Genomic DNA, 16,985 nt, shown 5'->3' on the forward strand with positions numbered 1-16,985 from the left:
AGACGGTGGTTGCTGCAGTTGAAGGCAAAGCAGCCATCTCTGCCTTCACATGTGACAATTGCCATGTGATTTCTGTCTCATTAAGCTCTGAAATGTAAAACAAATGGGATTTATGTGGCTGCTGCTCGGCACTCGCTCGTGCGGTGTCAAGTCTTGCCTTTAAAGGCTCTTCAGTCTCATCGCTGCCTCGTCGCTCCCGTTCGGCTCCTGAGCCAACACAACACCTGGTGGTTCCCTATTTCAGGCTGGAATTTAGGGAGCAGACAGACATGGGGCAGCTCCAGCGAGCAAACCCTCCTGTTTTCCCCCCCTCCCCGAGCTGTGGCACCAACTCACGTGGGTCTCCCTGTGCCTCAGTTCCCTCACCTGCCACTGTCAGACCCACCCAGCTCACCCAGCTCCCAGCCCACCAATCCAGCACGTTGATATGCAGCACTGTGCACGGAATAACGAGCTCTGAAAAGCAGTTATGGGTAAGGCTGGCAGGAGAAAAGCTGCAGGCAGCACTGGGGAGGAATTTTGGAGAGCACGGACCGTCAGTGAAGTGCCATCCCCCAATAAACCAGGAAAAAACTAAAGGCTGGTTACAGAGCATTTGATTCCTGCAATCACTGCCTGAGGTACAGGGAACACTCCCAGCCCAGCAAAGTGTAAACTCATTATTTGGGGTAAAATTAATTAGTGCCACTGGTACACAGGCTGACCAATGCTCAGGACACGAAGATTTATGCCCACACATCTCCAGAGCCACAGTTCTGACCCTTGTCTTCTAATTCCAAAGCCCAGCTGCCCACTGATGGTCCACAGACTGGCAGCACCAACAAGGCTGCTCCTAAATCCAGAGCACCCGTGGCAACACAACTGGTCACCTGGAGCTAAGTCATAGAAACGTGGAATTGTTAAGGTTGGAAAGACCTTTAAGATCAAGTCCAACTATCAAGTCAAGGGGATTCACTTAAACCACATGATTTGGGATTACCCATCCCTGGAAGTAAGTGTCCAAGGCCAGGTTGGACGGGGCTTGGAGCAACCTGGGCTGGTGGAAGGTGTCCCTGCCCATGGCAGGGGGTGAAACTGGATGAGCTTTAAGGTCCCTTCCAACCCAAACCATTCCATGATTCTGGGATTACTTAGAAAAGTGCCAGAGAGCACCAGCCTCTGCTTCAGGCAGCCCTGCAGCACTGCTGAATTTGGCCAAGAGCTGCTCGGTTTTGGGTACCCAGCTGGTCACCTTGAAAGGTGTGACATTTACCCAAAGCATCAGGCAAACCCCTGGTGTTCCCAGGGGCTCCAAACACCACAAATTAGGTGCCCAGAGGCAGAACATTCCCCGCTGGATCCTCCGCCTGAGGATGCTCAAGGAACCAGAGGCAGGACAAGGACTCCACTGCGGCTCACCACGGCCCACCCCGCTGCCCCGAGGCCACCTTCTCAGCCCACTCAGTATTGTCACCTCAGGCACAAAACACCTCGCAAGCAGCAGAGCGAGGAACCGGCGGCACAAAGCGGCGCGGGAGGAGACGGGTGGTGGAGAGCCTGGAAAACTGGGGGCAAACACAGCGGCGAGGAGCAGCTTTCCCTGGGAAGCACAAAGCTGGACATTGTTCGGCAAAGCCCCGCTCTGCAGGCTGAGGCGGGAGCCTCGTACAAAAGCAGGAGCTCCCACTGATGCCATTGTCGGGCTCGGAGAGCGGAGATTTCTCCGGAAGAAAAGCGGCCCCGCGACAATTATTTATCGCCACACAAACATCTTCCTCCTCGGCCTTTGTTGGTGCGACACAGACCACGTGTGTCTCCAAGCGCGGAGAGAAAAGCGACCGACGGGATCAAGGAAGGCTGAGATTAATCTGCTTTAACGCAGATAAAAAAAAAACAACTCGAGCAATCGGTTTTAAAATTCATATTAAAGTTGTAAGTCACCTTTGACTATATTAAAATCTAAACTGGAGCATCCAATAAGCCCCAAATAAGCCCCACTGGCAGTCAGAAGAGCTCCCTTATCAAGCTCTAACATCCCCTGTAAAATAATAACTGGAAGCCAGACTGCTCGGAGAGGAACTCGCTCTCCTGGGGCAGCACGATGTGACCCAATTCCTGCTGCCATTTCAGAAGGCCTGCCTTGGCCCGTGTTCAGAGTGGCAGTGGCTGCAGCAGGAGTCATCTGGGGAGGCAGAGCTGGCACGAAAGGCTCAGCACTGAGCCCTAAGCCGGGTCTATCTGCTGGGACCCAGAGCACAGCAAAGGGTTGCGGTGCTGCCGGTCAGTGAAGCACCTGGGCTGTGGGGTCTTGTTTTCCTCCCCATACTGGCGTAGAGTTTGGGGAACTGGTTTTCTCCCAGCCCTTGGCTTCTCCTCCTCAATATTTCCAAGATCTATTGCTGACTAAGAGAGGCTGGAAGGCTCCCGTTGAGGGAGCACAGGAGCACCAAGGGAAGCTGGATTTGGCAGCGGCGCAGGATTGATGGGCAGCACTGATGCAACAGCCCAAGGTCAGCTGCTGAAAGACACCAGAAATAACGGCCCTGTCAGGAAGAGAAGGGTCATGGTCTGCTGAGGAACACGGGGAGCCGTGGCCAGCAGGGCCCAGCCCCCCTGAGCAGCACTGCAAAGTCAAGGAGAGGACGGGACACGCTCCCGTTGTTGGCTCACAGACCATCGCACCCTTCAGCGAGGGGCTCGTGCTGGTGTAACCAGCCCTGACACAGGAGTGTTTGCACCTCACTCAGTGGCAAGGCCAGACCCAGGTAACACCAGTATAACCTTAAAGAGGCATCTCTGGTTAGTTAAGATGGGTTGGAACTGTGGGTCTCCACACTGCTGCTCCACAGGGGTTGAGAAGGACTGAGCCAAGGGCTGCTGGAGCAGAGACCACCCCTTTCAACTGCTTGTGCACAGCAGGTAAGTGGGTCTGGGGATAAAAATGAGGGTCCTGCTGGAGAGCTCTGTCCCCACCAGAGCTGCAGGAGCTGCTTTCCAGCACTGCTGCCTGCTTGAGAGGGCTCCAAATAAACAAATAAAGCCAGTGCCTCATTAGCATGCAAATCTATTCAAGCCCCCATTTCAATCTGAATTCCTTGCATACGATCAGAGTGCAAAATGCAAATTATACAAACGCACCCATAGAAAGAAAGAGGCAGGAACTCTGCACAAAGGGATTAGGGCCAGGCTACTTCTCTCAGAAGACTGCAGGGCCTGGGGGGCTCCTGGCAGGGAGGGTCCTGGAATGGCCACCAGTGCCACTGCCCTGAGCTGTGCTCCAAAGTGCTTTGGAAAACACTGTGACTCTGGCTCTGGAGTGACAACTTGTTTGGAACAGGGAGGGAAGAACAAGTAGGCAGGAGGGGAGGGTGGACAAACAGAGACCAAGAGGCAAGGAAGGGTGCTGAAGTCTCAGCAGTCACAGACAAGGCTCTCCCCAAGGGATCAGCACTAATTCAGACTGGCTTGAGGGGGCAAATATGCCTCTCATTCTCCTCCAGCAGCCCCCAAAAAGGCAGCATTAGCTGAGGTCTCTCCAGCACTGAGCAGGTCATCTGCCAAGCCAGGGACATGGGCCAGCTCAGGGCAGCAAGGTGGGTCTGGAGCACCAGAGACCATCAGGAAGAGGGTCACCACCACTGTCCAGCCCCTCATCTCAGTGACAAGGGAGGTGATGCTTCCCCAGCCTTGAAAGGCTTCATCTCTCCTTCCATGGAGATTTGGCTGGGAAAGGTCTGCAAGGTACGGGAGGAAAGACAAAAGCCCAGCTTGGAAGGTCTCCTGTAGACCCAGACCAGCTGAAGGGACCCCAGTGCTCCTGATTTTGGCTAAGTAAGGCTCTGAGCTCTGCTCCAGCACAAGCCCCAGGTCCTGTCTCCAGGCTGGCAGGCCCAGCAGCCCCATGGCACGGGAGATGCTGCTCCCATGGGACCCAGAGCCCGGGCAGGGCAGGGGGGGCTGTGTGTGCCCGCTGCTCCCTCCTACGTGTGAGAAATCCTCAACCCACCATTATCGTATTACATTTTCATTTTAAAGTAAATATCTGTTTTCAATTAGTACTCACTGTGAGGGGGCATGCATCACTGAGAACACTTATTTCTCTTCCTTTCATTATTAGATTAGAACTCGCTCAGGTTTAACTCCATTTACCGGCGGCACACACCGAGCTGCTCTGCAGACACTAATCCACCTCCCACCTCCACCCCCTGAAAGGTCCCAGCCCTAGCTCCAAATCAAGCTGTGACATGAGCCTGCTGCAGCTCTGCCCAACCTCCCAGAGCCCACCCATCTATTCCCTGCAGGTCCTTCCTCCAGGCTGTTAAATTCCCACTGTTTTTCCCTCGTGGCACAAAATCTGACCCCCTCGTCACAATGTCTGTGCAGGAACCCACCTGGACTTCCCCAGGGTTACATAAAGGGAATGAAACATGGAGCAGAGAGTTGCCCAAAACCTCACAAATAAAACCAAAAGCATGGAGGATCAACCACAGATGGTGTTCCACCTGCTCATTCCTTCATGGGTAAGAACATCACCATTCTTCCCAAGTCTCCCAACCTCCTCATCTCCGTCCCAGTCAGGAAAGCCCTTCCTCCCAGTGAGATCACCCCAAGCACAACCTGGCCCTGCCTGCTCAGCCCTCTGCTCAGCACTCAGAGCATAATGGTACCGTTATCCTTTGCTCATTATGCCTGGTTTTTATTACCAGGCCTCATTAAGTTAAGAAGCCTCTGTAATTTAACTGCATCCCTCGGTCTCCGCACGGGGGCTCCAGCTGGGCCTGTCGTCAATCACTTTATTAAAAACACAGGACAGAAATTGCCATTACACCCGTTACTGCCCATCAATCTCTTCAATTGCCTCTTAGGTCCTTTCTTTACCTGCTCAATGCACCAGTGCCAGATGGATATCAGTGGCACCCTTAAAGTCTTCCCATAGTTTCCAGCAATTATGAGCTGATTTTAAGGTGCTTTCAGAGAGGAGCAAGTGAGGCAGTTGCTGGCACTCCATGTCCTCACGGTGCACAGGAAACAGGTAATAAAAACATGCAACCAGACCAGGAGAAATAAACTGTGTTAGACAATAAAACGTAATTTTATCAAACCTAACACAAGGTGCTTTACAGACACACAGATCAGCTTAACACTGGTTTAGAATTAAATATACTGTGACAAATTGGCACGTTGTGAGAGCCACCACGGCGAGGCCAAAGGCAAGAAGAGACCTGCAACCCATTTCCAAACCCCAAAGAACCAGCAGTCGACAGTCCAGTGGTTTCTACAGCAGCTTCCCAGCATCCCTTCATCCCCCACAGTGACCTCGCCATCCCTGGGGCACAGAAAACCCTTCCTGAGCTCCAGGTTCACATTTCAGATATCAAAACACAGTATTTTTGGCAGGTCCACTTCAAAGCCTTCAATCTATAATTCTTGGATGCTTCCTGCTTTTCAACAAGTTTCAAAAGTTCAACTTTTCTTCCTGATTTTGAACCAGATGCTCCCTCTGGGATGACAACTTGGATCTGCTCAAGTCAGCAGCAACCTGCACGGGTTAAGAGCACTACACAGAGCTCTGCCTGTGCTTGGGAGAAAGCCAAACCATGGGGAGAAACCTGCCTGCTGCAGGGAAAACTCAGCCTGCTGGGGGAAAGGTTTGCTACAACCCTAAAGACGTGGGCAAGGGACACGTGGCAATTGCACAGGTCCTTTTTTGTGAGGTATTTATTGCACTCTTATCCCCTCTCCTCCCCACCATCCCCTGCTCATCCCCAGGGAAAACCAGCCTTCCCTGGTTAGCACTTCCCCTCCTGGTTTGCTTCATCTCAGAAAGGGTGGGAAAAGGCAATTCTGGGAGCTCACAGGTAGCACAGGAACTGCCCAGGTGTCACAGACACCACCTGGAGCAGTCAGCACTGCTGGGTGAGAGGTGCCCCCTCTTTAAAAGCCAAGGCATCCTTAGGAGGAGGTGGGCATGGAATGGAGAGGGACAGTCCAGGCCTCTCCAGCCAGCCCACGTGATGCAAGAGAGCTCTGAAGATTTCCAAGGGCGTCGTGTTCCCCAGTTTATCACAAGTGTCCATCTTAAACCAATATTATCATTTTAAGCGTGACAGGAGCAAGAGGGATGTTCAGAAAGCACTGCTGCTGCAGGAGATAGACACTCACAGGGGACACAGGGGAAAAGAGACCCCTCAGACTCACAGTCCTGACACACCCCCAGCCCAGGGCCTGTCTGACAGCAGGGACAGTCACACTGCTCTGGCCTTGACAGCAAAAGGCACTTCTGCTCTGCCAGAGGGTCCTCCTGCTGCCCTTTCCAAGCACATCTCCACCTGAGTGGTGCCAAATCCCAACACTGCCATGCCAGGGAAGGGGGATGGACATTTCCAAGGGGTAGCAGGTGACAGAGCAAGCCATCAGCTCTCAAAGAGCTTCCTACAGTCACTGTCAGCCCAAACACAGCCCAGGGGAGGGGGAAGAGCAGCCACGAGGGATGATGCCCACCCCAACCATGGGCACAAAGCCTGCACCACCAAGTAGAAGAGCTCAGAAGATCTTGCACCTGGCCAAAGCAAGAGCAGATCACCACAGCCAGGATGTGGTGCTGGACTGGGACAACTTCAGGCATGCAGAGACCAAGCTGGACCACAGAGGTTGTCTAAGCTGCACCTCAGAGCTGGGTTTAGGCACATAAAGCCTACAGGGCTGAAGATGTTTCCCCTGGTCTCTGGTGGGGAGCTCCTGAGCAGGGAATACCAGCAGGGTTGTCTCCCAGGTGCAGAAAGACGACACCTGTCTTGGTGTTCCCTGGCAATTCCCATTATTATAAGGGCAAATAAAGGAAATCACAAGGAATCTCTCATCAGCCAGTGAGTCAAGCTCCAGCTTAGACAGAAGGAGTTAATTTACAGCCACTCAAAGCTTTGATATCTTAAACCTCTTCGGTGTCTGGACAAGATGAGGAATAAGCACAGACAGCGTCAGACTGTGATGGGGAGGACAAAACACTGCAAACAGCTGTGCCTAATTTTAGCATCTGTTGGTTCTGTTTCTTCAGCACTTGTGGCTGGGGGGGAGGTGGGGGCTGTCACTCCCAGCTTAATAAAGCCAGAGGGGAAAGAGAGGAGTGTTAAATCACACTCCGGGGATTTGCCCGTGGGATAGAGTGGGAAACAACCTGACAAGGCACCGCTGACCAGGAATGGCAGCCATTCCCTGCTGCAGGTTATCCCACACCCTGCAAGGATGCACAGGGGGCTCCCCAGCTCCGTGAGCTCCTTAGGTGTGTTTGTCAATGAGGGGGCACAAAGCAGTGGGGCAGACACTGCCCCACATCCCCCTCCCACACCCTCGCCCTCCCTGCTCACTGAGCCCATGGCATTCACACCACCGTGTGCTGAATCTTCCTGGAGATGTGTCCAAGCAGGCCATGGGTGCCCACTGCTCCTCAGGAGAAGGGTGGCAGCTCCGGGGGGCTCCCAACTCTTCCCCCTACGCCAGCACTGGAGCCACCTCTCCGCACACAGCAGAGGGAAGGGCCTCGGTGCTGAATCCCAAAGCCCGGGCTGGGTGCTCCCAGGCTCCCCGCAGCGCCGGAGCCCAGCAGGTCACCTTGGCCCTCCCCAGGAGCGCGACACTGGCAGGTGGGAGCAGAGCTCGGCTCCATGCGAGCGCTGCTGCTGCCACCGCCAGGCTGAACGGGAAAAGTGAGGAGGAAACCTGCGCTGGCTCTGCCAGGTGACCCGCCTTGGATCCCAAACACTCGGGGGTTCCCTCCCCCGCGCGCCCCCGGCGCTCTGCTCCCCGAGGCTGAGTTACTGGGACACCTCACATGCCCTCGAGCTGCTCCTCCCGCTGGGAACGCGCAGCCCAACGAGCTGGACTCCTTGGGAAAGCTCTGCCTGCTCCCCGGGGCTGCCGGGATGTGACTGGGATGCTCTGCTCAAGTCACCTGGAACAGCAACGGCCAGGCTTTAAAACCCACACTCTGCAGGGCCCCGAGCCCACGCAGAGCCGAGGCAGCCACAGACACCAGAGGAGCTGATAAGGCTCATCTGCCTGCTAACGATTCTGTCTCCTGTCATTCTTGTGCAGCTGGGGACAAGTGGCTGCAGTCAGCGACTTGCCAGCTGGGGGGAAAGCAGCAGTTTTGCATCGTCGGGAATGGAAACACATCCAGCTCCCCAGATTTTCTCTCCTTGCTGGCAGAACTTGTCATGGGCTGACCGACACAGCACCAAGTGACACCTCGGGGTGACAGGTGAAGATGCAAAGCAAAGGGTGGTAAAGAGAAGGGTTTTCCTGCAAACACAGCTTGAGAGAAGGATTCCAGCTCCACTGCCTCAGCAACACCTCAGTGTGCTGCTGGGTTTAAATCCCTCTGTGGGAGCCAGAGGCTTCTCTGTTGGGCAGAGAGAAGCTCTCCCCCATACACCTGAAGGCAGAGCAGCCAGAGGTGACCATCTCCCTTCATCACCTTCAGGGCCATCAGCTTTGCCAGCATGGACCAGCATCACTCCCTGAGGGTGGGAGGCATCTCTGGCTTTGGGAAGCCTTGAGCTGCAGGTGAGCTTGGGCTCACAGACAGCTCTGGAAACACAACCTGCTCCTCCCCACAGGGCAGGGACAGCTGAGCCTCACTCTTGGCCTCACCACCTGCAGCCAAGCACCTCCCAGTTTGCACTGGAAAAGGCAGGGGCAGAACCATCAGAGCATGGGTGGCCTGGGAAGATCTGCAGGAAGGTGCTGCTCATCCTGAGCCAGCAACTTCACCAGCTCAAGCCAACATTGGCTGAGTCAAGTCTTCATCTTTGGGTTGCAGCCAGTGCCAGAGAAAGAGCAGCCCTGTTATTCCAGAGGGGAGCTCCATGTATCCCTTTGCACCTCACACCATAGAATCAGAATGCTTTGGGTTGGAAGGGGCCTTAAAAATCACCCTGCTGCCAGGGGCAGGGTTGTTGCTCACTGGGTCAGGTTGCTCAGGGCCCCATCCAACCTGGCCTTGGACACTTGCAGGGATCCAGGGGCAGCCACAGCTCTCTGGGCAACCTGTGCCAGGGCCTCCCCACCCTCACAGCCAGGAATTTCCTCCCAGCCTCAGCTACCTCACACACCTTACAGGTGCTTCTGCACCCCCGTCTCAACATCCCCTCCATCCAAAGCAGCTCCTTCCATCCCACTTTTTTCCACAGAGACTCACAAAATCCCTGCTGTTGTTCCTGCAGCACTGGCCATTATGCAAGTTAGGCTGTCTTAACTTGCTGCTGAGCATACAAGTGGGGCTGACATTTATTTAATCCTCACAGTAATGTTGACTGTGTACTTACTGAAACACCTCATGCTTATGGAAGACATTTGTTTCCAAGCAGCTTATGCTAAATTGCAGTGATATAAAGGAAACACTTATCCAATATTGACATTCCCTGACTGGCAGCATACTGCTGGAATACTCATTTATGCTGGGGGTGGGAGGGGGATGGGACAACGGCGACCTGAGGAGGATTCAGGCCCTCCATGTCTGATCTTTTAACAAGTCAGGCAATTTTAAGTTTTAAGGAGTGAATATCTGCCCAAAATGCAAGGTAGGACGCCAAACCCAGTGGCTTCTCCCACTCACTCCCTGCTAATATTGGCCCCACAGCACAAGGCTTTGATCCTCCATCCATGAGGAAGCTGGAGAAAGTTCATCCCTTGCACCATCAGGGCGTATTTCATCTGGAGTCAGCGAGGTTCCTCCTGCCTGCAGCACGTCCTGCTGGGCAGGGAGCTCCTGAGAAAAACCACATCACTGAACATTTCCTGTGTTTCTATTGCCCTCCCACGAAATTGGGGTTGCTCACCCCGAATGCTCCTGAAATGTTCAGCCTTGAGGTGCTGCAGCATCCGAGCAGAGCCCGGCCCAGCCAGGCAGGGTGTTCCCCACGAGCCTTGGCCACATCCCAGATTGGAAGTGACAGCAACAGACCCAGGAACATAAATCCACCAGCTCTTAAGAGGTGAATCAGCCACCACATGACCACATACATGGGAGACCTGCGCAGCAATTCCACCCAACACAAAGTAATTGGGAACAAAAGAAAGCATCTATTATCCGAGCTGAAACTCTGCATCAATGGTTAATGAGCAGCAGTTATGGCAAAGCCCTCAAAACCCAATTACATCCTGCTCCACCCTGAAACGCAGCAGACCCAAGGCTGGCTGTAGCTTTTGTTTGGAGTGGGGGCGTTGAATGAACACATTAAGACAAGATCTTATCCCCAAGTTAGCATCTGAATTTAACAATGCGAGTGTTCCACCTCCTACTCCTCCAGCATGTGACACCGAGCGAGGCAGGACGCCCAGAGCCCATCGCTCACAGCCCACTAAAAGCACATTTAGATTTTAAGCTGTTTAATGCAACTCGGTAAAAGGAAGAGCCATGTAACAGCCAAGTGACCTCCAGCTCCTTCTGCTCCACTTTGGAGGCTGCTGCTGCCACCAGGGAAAGGCAAACACTCGAGCGTGGGTCTTGCCAGCCAGGCAGTGAATAAACAGGCTGGGCGATGCTCAAAGGGCACATTGAACCAGGACATCTGTTAGGCCACCGTTTCCAAGGCCAAACCCCAGCGTTTGCTCTGTCCTACCACAAGGCACGATTCAGAAATGGGTATTTTCCTTTTCCCCCTTCTGGCAGTCTGGCCTGCAGACGTGCCCTGAGGTGCAGGAAGGGGAAAAGGAAACCCAGGAGTTTTGAGAAGCATCAGGACCCTTCTACTCAAAGACTAGCACAGGGTTTCAACTTCATTTCTTCCCAGCCAAGAAATCCCACACATTTACTGGTACCTTTGATTCCCACAGCCCTGCAAGGGCTGGGACAGGAGCCAGCCCTGAAGGCAGGGCTGAGACCCCTGAAACACTCACAGCTCCAGCAAACGCCTTAAATCTCAGCAAGGAAGAGACTGATTTACAACCAATTTGTTTCACTGCCTATTGATTTATAAAATAAGCTTGTACACGGTCACTGTGGCTCTGTTGCTCTCTTTGGCCAGAAGTAACTCTCAATGCAGTCAAAGGAAAGACTTGTATTGCTCCTGAACAGAAGATAAATTAGGGCCTTCAGCAATTGTTGGTATAAACTTGCCGGTCTTTAAAATAAATAAATAAATAAATAAGAGCTGTTTAGTCCTGCTGGAAGGATCCTGGAAGTGATGCAAAGCCAATTCTCCAGCAGCATTTCCATAAAGCCCCTCCACCCAGCATGCTGAGGAGCTGAGAGTGCTGCACAAACTTGCAAAGCTGATCGTTAAATCAGAGGTTTGAAGCAGCCACACTCTCCATCACACACTGCTCACAGGAAAACAGTTTGTTCAAAGCCCTTGATCCTCAGCCAGCTCACAACCTGAGGGGCACATTGGCCTCTCCCCCCTTTATTTACAGCTGCAAAAGAAAGAAGAGCACGGAGCTGGTTTATCCTAACATTTGCAGTCCAGCTACAGAGAGGCCGGGAGCTGGTGGCACGTGGTGCTGGGAACCTGGCAGGGATTTCTGGGCACGTTTCTACTCCAGTTGGTGTCCCCTAAAACCACAGGAAAGCACAAAGCAATCGACATCTGCCCGGGATGTGCTGTGCATAAACTGCCCGGGCACCTCTGCCCGCCCTTGGACGGGGGGAGGCTGCTGGGGATGCAGGAGGAACAGCTGCCCTGCCCTTCTCCCTCTGGCAAAGGGCACCTGGACAGGCCCCCAGCTCCTCCCTCTTGTTCTTTTCTAAGAACTGAAACCTTGCAAGAAACGTGGTTTGGGCAAAGTCACTGTGGCTCTCGCTGCAGGAGGTACAGATGGGAGATGGGGAAGCAAGAGGAACCTAAATTGTGTTAAAACAGGCCTTGGAGGAGGCAATCCTGCTCTCTTCCTCTGGGATAGCACACACTGCACAACACCAGCTCTAACTTGAGGCTCGTTTGAATTTCCCTCCCGTGCAGCCCAGCTGTGAACACGCTGCCCCTGCCAAACCTGCACCAGCTCACAAAGCACCTCCCCAAACCACTGCTGTCTTCATCCAACCATTTTCAGTTCACAGAATCATAGAATATCATGATTTGCTATGTCCTAGGCTCCAGGAGCTCTTTCTTGGTTAATTTTTAAAGCCCATTGGTGCTTTCACTCCTTGTGCTTCCCGAACAGCTCCCCAGCACCGACACTCTCCTGGGTTTAGGAACCAGCCCAACACCCTTCCCTTGCAAAGCTACTCTTCTCTCTACATGGCAGGAGGAATTCACTTGGAAGAGGGATCACAGCCACAGATTTCCAGGCTTCTCATTAACAGGCTGGTGGTTGTCAGACACAGAGATCCCCAAGTGCCCCTTGCAGCCACCAGTCCTTGTGCTCACACCCCCCAGCACCCCATAATCTCACATTTCTGCTCCCTGTCACCCATTAACATCCCCCAGGATGTGAAAATCCTCTTCTCCTGGTCATAACCAGTGTTGGTGGGTGGAACTGGGCTGGTTTCCCTCATGGGAATAATATCACCCTTCTCCACCTGGGGGCTGAGGACAAGCCAGTGGGAAGTTGAGCCACTGCTGCTAATAACGGGCCCCTCTGACAGAAGATTGCAGAGCATTTGCTTCCAGGGAGGAACCAAGTGAACTGTGAAGGAGAAAAACATACCCTGCAACACCCAGAGAACTCGGTATTCATCACCCTGAGGGAAAGCAAACATGCCTTTGGAAAGAGAGCCCCAGACAGGCAGAAATCTTCCCATCCAAGGTAAATTTCAGATGGTGCCAAATCCACCTAGGTTGGTACAGCACAGGCCAGCCAGAGGAGGAGGTGGCTGTAGGTGCACCTTCAGTGGTGCTGCTCCCCACAGCCCCCCCTCCCACAGCTGGGACACCTTCCCCAGTGGCTCCCAGCCTCCCCCAGTTCAGCTGGCACTGGAGCAGAGGAGAGGAGGGTGAGCTTTTCAGCAGGCAGAAGCAAAGGCAGCCGCTTTCATGGCAGCGTCAACTGCTTCCCACCGAGGGGCACCCACACCTTGTCTCTGCAGGAGGCAAATTGTGCTGTGATTTCCTCCCCCCTTCCCCCAGCGCTTGGTCCGGCAGCTCCCGGGAGGGGGAAAAGGGAGCAGCACCAGGGAAAAGCAGCCCTGAAACACTGACCTCGTGACTGCCACAAAGAGAAAGCTCTTACAGGCTCTTGCAGACCATTTGTGAGGCAGAGAGACAAGAGATGCTCGAGGGAAGGCAATTTGTTCTCTCGGGAAGGGGCTGTGGGAGGAATCCTCCTCCAGGCTGAGCCTGTGTGTGCCCAGGTGCAGCTCAGCCCCAAACAGGAGCAACAAGCAGCTTCCTCCTCCTGCAAGCTCCACTGGGAGCCCAAGTTCCAGGCTGCATGGTTTGCAGGAACAGCAGGACATCAGGATGCCCAGGAAGTACAAACCCAAGGGCACAGGTGTACACATCCAGTGATGGAAAATGCCCTTTTGCTGAGCCTTTGGATAAGGAGGGTTTTTTTTAAAAAGTGTCCAGCCTGCAGATCCCAAGCTGGGTTTTCAGCAGAGGTGATCCTCTCATCTCTGCTGCCTTTGGCTCGGGGGAGTTTAATTATGGCAAACCCCTTCAAGCCACTTTGGCAAGAAAACACAGCCCTGCCTGCTCCCTGCCCACAAACTGGAGCCACTGAATCTCCTGTGGGGCAGAGTCAAGTGACTTTAGTCGTTCCTCGAAGTGAGTTTTGGCCCACCAGCTGACTCCAGGGCAAGGCATGACTGCCCTCTGCGTGCACACACAGCATCCCCTCCCCACAGCCTCGGGGACACCTTTGCACATGGACACCAATGCCACCACCTCTGGCTGCCCCCCCACCACCACCGCGGCTGCTCCAGGGGAGGCAAACACAACACATGCTGGAAAATCGGCTTCAGCACCTACATCCAGGCCTTTCCTCCCCCAGAGCACCGTGTGGCTGAAGGAATCCTTTGCATTAAATCCTGTTAGGGATCCTTTGCACGGTTTCACCCCAACGGGAAAAGCCCCGACGCTGCCGGCAGCCCCTCTCTTATGCACCGAGAGCAGCAACTCCATAGAAATGCACTTGGCTCGTTCTATGGGAGAAAAGAGCCGAGCAAACGCTCTGCAAGGCGCTGTCTGTGCCTCGGAACCCGGCATGAATAAGCAAGGTACCAGCTGCACACTCCTGAGCGTGCAGGCAGCAGACACAGCAGCCCAGGAGCCACCGCGGCTCCCGGAGCCCAGCGCTGCTAAAAAGTGAATTGGCCCTTCTTAAAATAATGGCTGCGAGAGGGGAGGGAAACCAAACAGATCCCTGCTGCATCCCAGACACAAACTTCTCCGCTAGGAAAATGCCATTTGACCCGGTGTGCGGGAGCAGGAGGGAGGTGAAGGCCGGGAGCAGCCCCCAGACGCGGCTCTCCCCGGCCCCGCCGCTGCTCTGCTCTACCAGGGACAGCTCGAGTTTGTTCAGCCAGAAACCTCTCGGAGGACACAGAGGGTTTCTTTTGTGCAGCAGCGAAGGCGAATGCAAACACAGCTTTCTCCCTGAAGGAATATTAGCACAAGCAGAGAGCGAAGGGAAGAGAGAAGGGGAAGGGAGGACGGCGTGGGAGCCCAGCATCACATCCGAGCCTGGGAAAAGAAGAGGGAAGGACAAGCAGAAGCGCAGCCACCTCCAAACACGGCGTCCCTGCTCGGGGAATAGGGCGAAACACAGCGTATGGTGGGGGATGTTCAGCAATAATGTCTGGCTGAGCAAAAAACCAGCTGCCCGTGGAGAAGCACTACTCTCTCCAAAAGTTTTATCCTTCATTTAATCAACAGATGGACTGGCTGCGTGGGTTTGGGGTTTTTTTATCCCTTTTTTCTTTTCTTTTTTTTTTTTTTAAAGCATCCCCAAGCCGTACCCTCACAAAAGCCGGCGTGGGGACCACGGCGCCGTGACACAGATGGTGTTTGACACCGGCGCTGGGAAGGGAAGAGCAGCAGAGGGGCGAAGCCGGGGTCTGGCTGCAGCTCAGCGTCCTCCACAGGTGACAGCCAGCCCAGGGAGCGGGAACACGGCAGCGCGTCAAACCCGGCTTCCCCGAGCACACCCCCTCCCCAAATCCACCTTTATGCGTTATTTTTGGGGGGGAATCAAGCAGGTAGTAAAGTTGCAGGGCGAATCCCTGCGCATTCCCACGCTCCTGCCTCCCTCCCGTGCGCCGGGGAGGTGGGACCCGGCCGTGCCACCCCCGCGGGGTGCCCACCTCCCCCGGGCTGGCTGCATTGGCAGCAACTCTTCTTCCCCTCACCTCCCCAGGAGCAAATCGCTCCCCACCCCGGCTGCACAACCGCAGGCTCCCGTGCCCGGGCTGGAGCCGCTGCCGCCGGTCCGAGCGGCTCCTCCGCTGCCACCGGCACGGAGCATCCATCGCCCCCCGCACCGGGGGAAGCACCGGGGGGCGAGGGGGCGTCTGGGGGGGCTGTTGCTCAGCACAGCCGTGTTTACACGCCAACACCACCTCATTACCGGAGCCGAAGCAGCAGCGCGCATTTGCATGCTAAAGATTTTGCCTTTTTTTTTTTTTTTTTTTTTGAGAAAAAAAGGTAAAGCCGCCTCGCCCGGCGATGCACGAAAAACTCTGCAATCCTCCCCGTCTGCCCCCACCCTCCTCCCCTCGCCAAAACCACGCGCGGCCCCCGCACCCCCCCGCGACCCCCCGACCCGGGGGGACCCCCGGGCTCCTGTCGGAAACTCCGGCGCGGCGCCGGCTCCTACCGTGGCTGAGCAGGAAGCAGGCGAGGAGGAGGAGGAGGAGGTCTGCCTGGAAAGCGCTCATTCCTCAGGGTGGGCTCGGCGCCGGGGGTCGGGGGGCTCCGCTGCCGCTGCCGGCGGGGGCTTCAGGCCGCCGCCCGCCGGCTCCGCTCGCCCGGCTCCGGCTCCATCGCCGCCCCCCCAGCTCCTCCCTCCCTCCCCCTCCCACCCCACCCCCCTCCCCCACACGCGCCCCCCCAGCTCCTCCCTCCCTCCCCCGGCAGCGCTGCCTTCACTGGCGGAGCCTCGGCGGCGCAGCCCGGCTTTGGCGAAGCCCCCCCCCCCCCCCCCCCCCCCCCCCCAGCCGACCGCCACAGACGGGGAAAAAAGGGAGGAGGGAAGGGCAACCAGTGCCGGGGAAGGGGGAGTAACTTGCGCGCAGCCGGGGGACGGCGATGGCTCAGCCCGCGGGGTGGGGGAGGATTTGTACAACCCCCCCTTCCCAACCCCCCCAAAGGTTGGTGCGCGGCCAGAGAGGGTGGAGGGGGTTAAGGTGGGATGGGGGGGTCGGAGCTGCTCCTGCCTCGGTTGCAGGGAAGGAAGGGATGCTTCCCCTTTCCCCCCTCCTGGTGCTGCCCCCACCCCGAGGGGGCACATAAAGCAGGAGCTCAAACACTTGCGTGGCTTTAACGCCCCCCCATCTCTAAATTTGGAGGGGGTGCTGCCCATCAACCACGGCACCCCTGGACCACTCCCCACCTGCCTCCGGGGCACCCCGTGCTTTCACGGGGAGGGGGCTGGCAGCCAGAGCCTTACCCTGAGATACTCTGGATATCTCCAAAATCCCGGGAAAAGGTGGGGGGAGTAAAAAATAACGTGCCTCCCCCGGGATAAGTTGCACCTTCACACAAATCCAGAGGGAGCTGGAGATGGGGGGCTCTAGAAGACACCCTCGTTTTCCCCAGGAGGGGGGCAGTGGCTCCTCACACCTCCATAAAATCCCACGTTGGAGCTGGGAGTGAAAAAAAACCCGCACACAAACCCTAAAAAAAACCAAAATAAAGGTTTGGTGGGGGGACCCTCTGCAAATGCTTCCCGCTGCCATTTTGCAGGGCTGAGGCATCCCTTGAGAGGGCAGGGGGCAAAAGGGCCTTTTCTCCCCTTCAATCCCATTTTTATCCTTTGTGGGTGTTTTCTTTCTTTCTTTAATTTCCTTTTTACCCGGTGAGAGTTTGGGGGCAGAGCAGAGGTGTCCAAAAATCAAAATAAAGCAATGA

At 55.3% G+C, this 16,985-nt stretch overlaps 1 protein-coding gene across 3 annotated transcripts in view; it reads right to left on the reverse strand.

The window, feature by feature from the left end:
* Window positions 1–15,896, reverse strand: part of KIRREL3 (kirre like nephrin family adhesion molecule 3) — a 360,456-nt gene extending 344,560 nt beyond the window's left edge. For all 3 annotated transcript variants that reach the window (XM_027710765.2, XM_027710763.2, XM_027710762.2), the window contains exon 1: window positions 15,733–15,896. In XM_027710765.2, coding sequence (XP_027566566.1) covers window positions 15,733–15,793 — 61 coding nt within the window. In that variant the 5' untranslated portion in view covers window positions 15,794–15,896. The remainder of the gene's footprint in view (window positions 1–15,732) is intronic.
* Window positions 15,897–16,985: the final 1,089 nt, after the last annotated feature.

The sequence above is a fragment of the Pipra filicauda genome, unplaced genomic scaffold (genome assembly GCF_003945595.2).
Source record: "Pipra filicauda isolate LSUMZ 115617 unplaced genomic scaffold, ASM394559v2 scaffold370_size807399_pilon, whole genome shotgun sequence".
NCBI classification, from domain to species: domain Eukaryota; kingdom Metazoa; phylum Chordata; class Aves; order Passeriformes; family Pipridae; genus Pipra; species Pipra filicauda.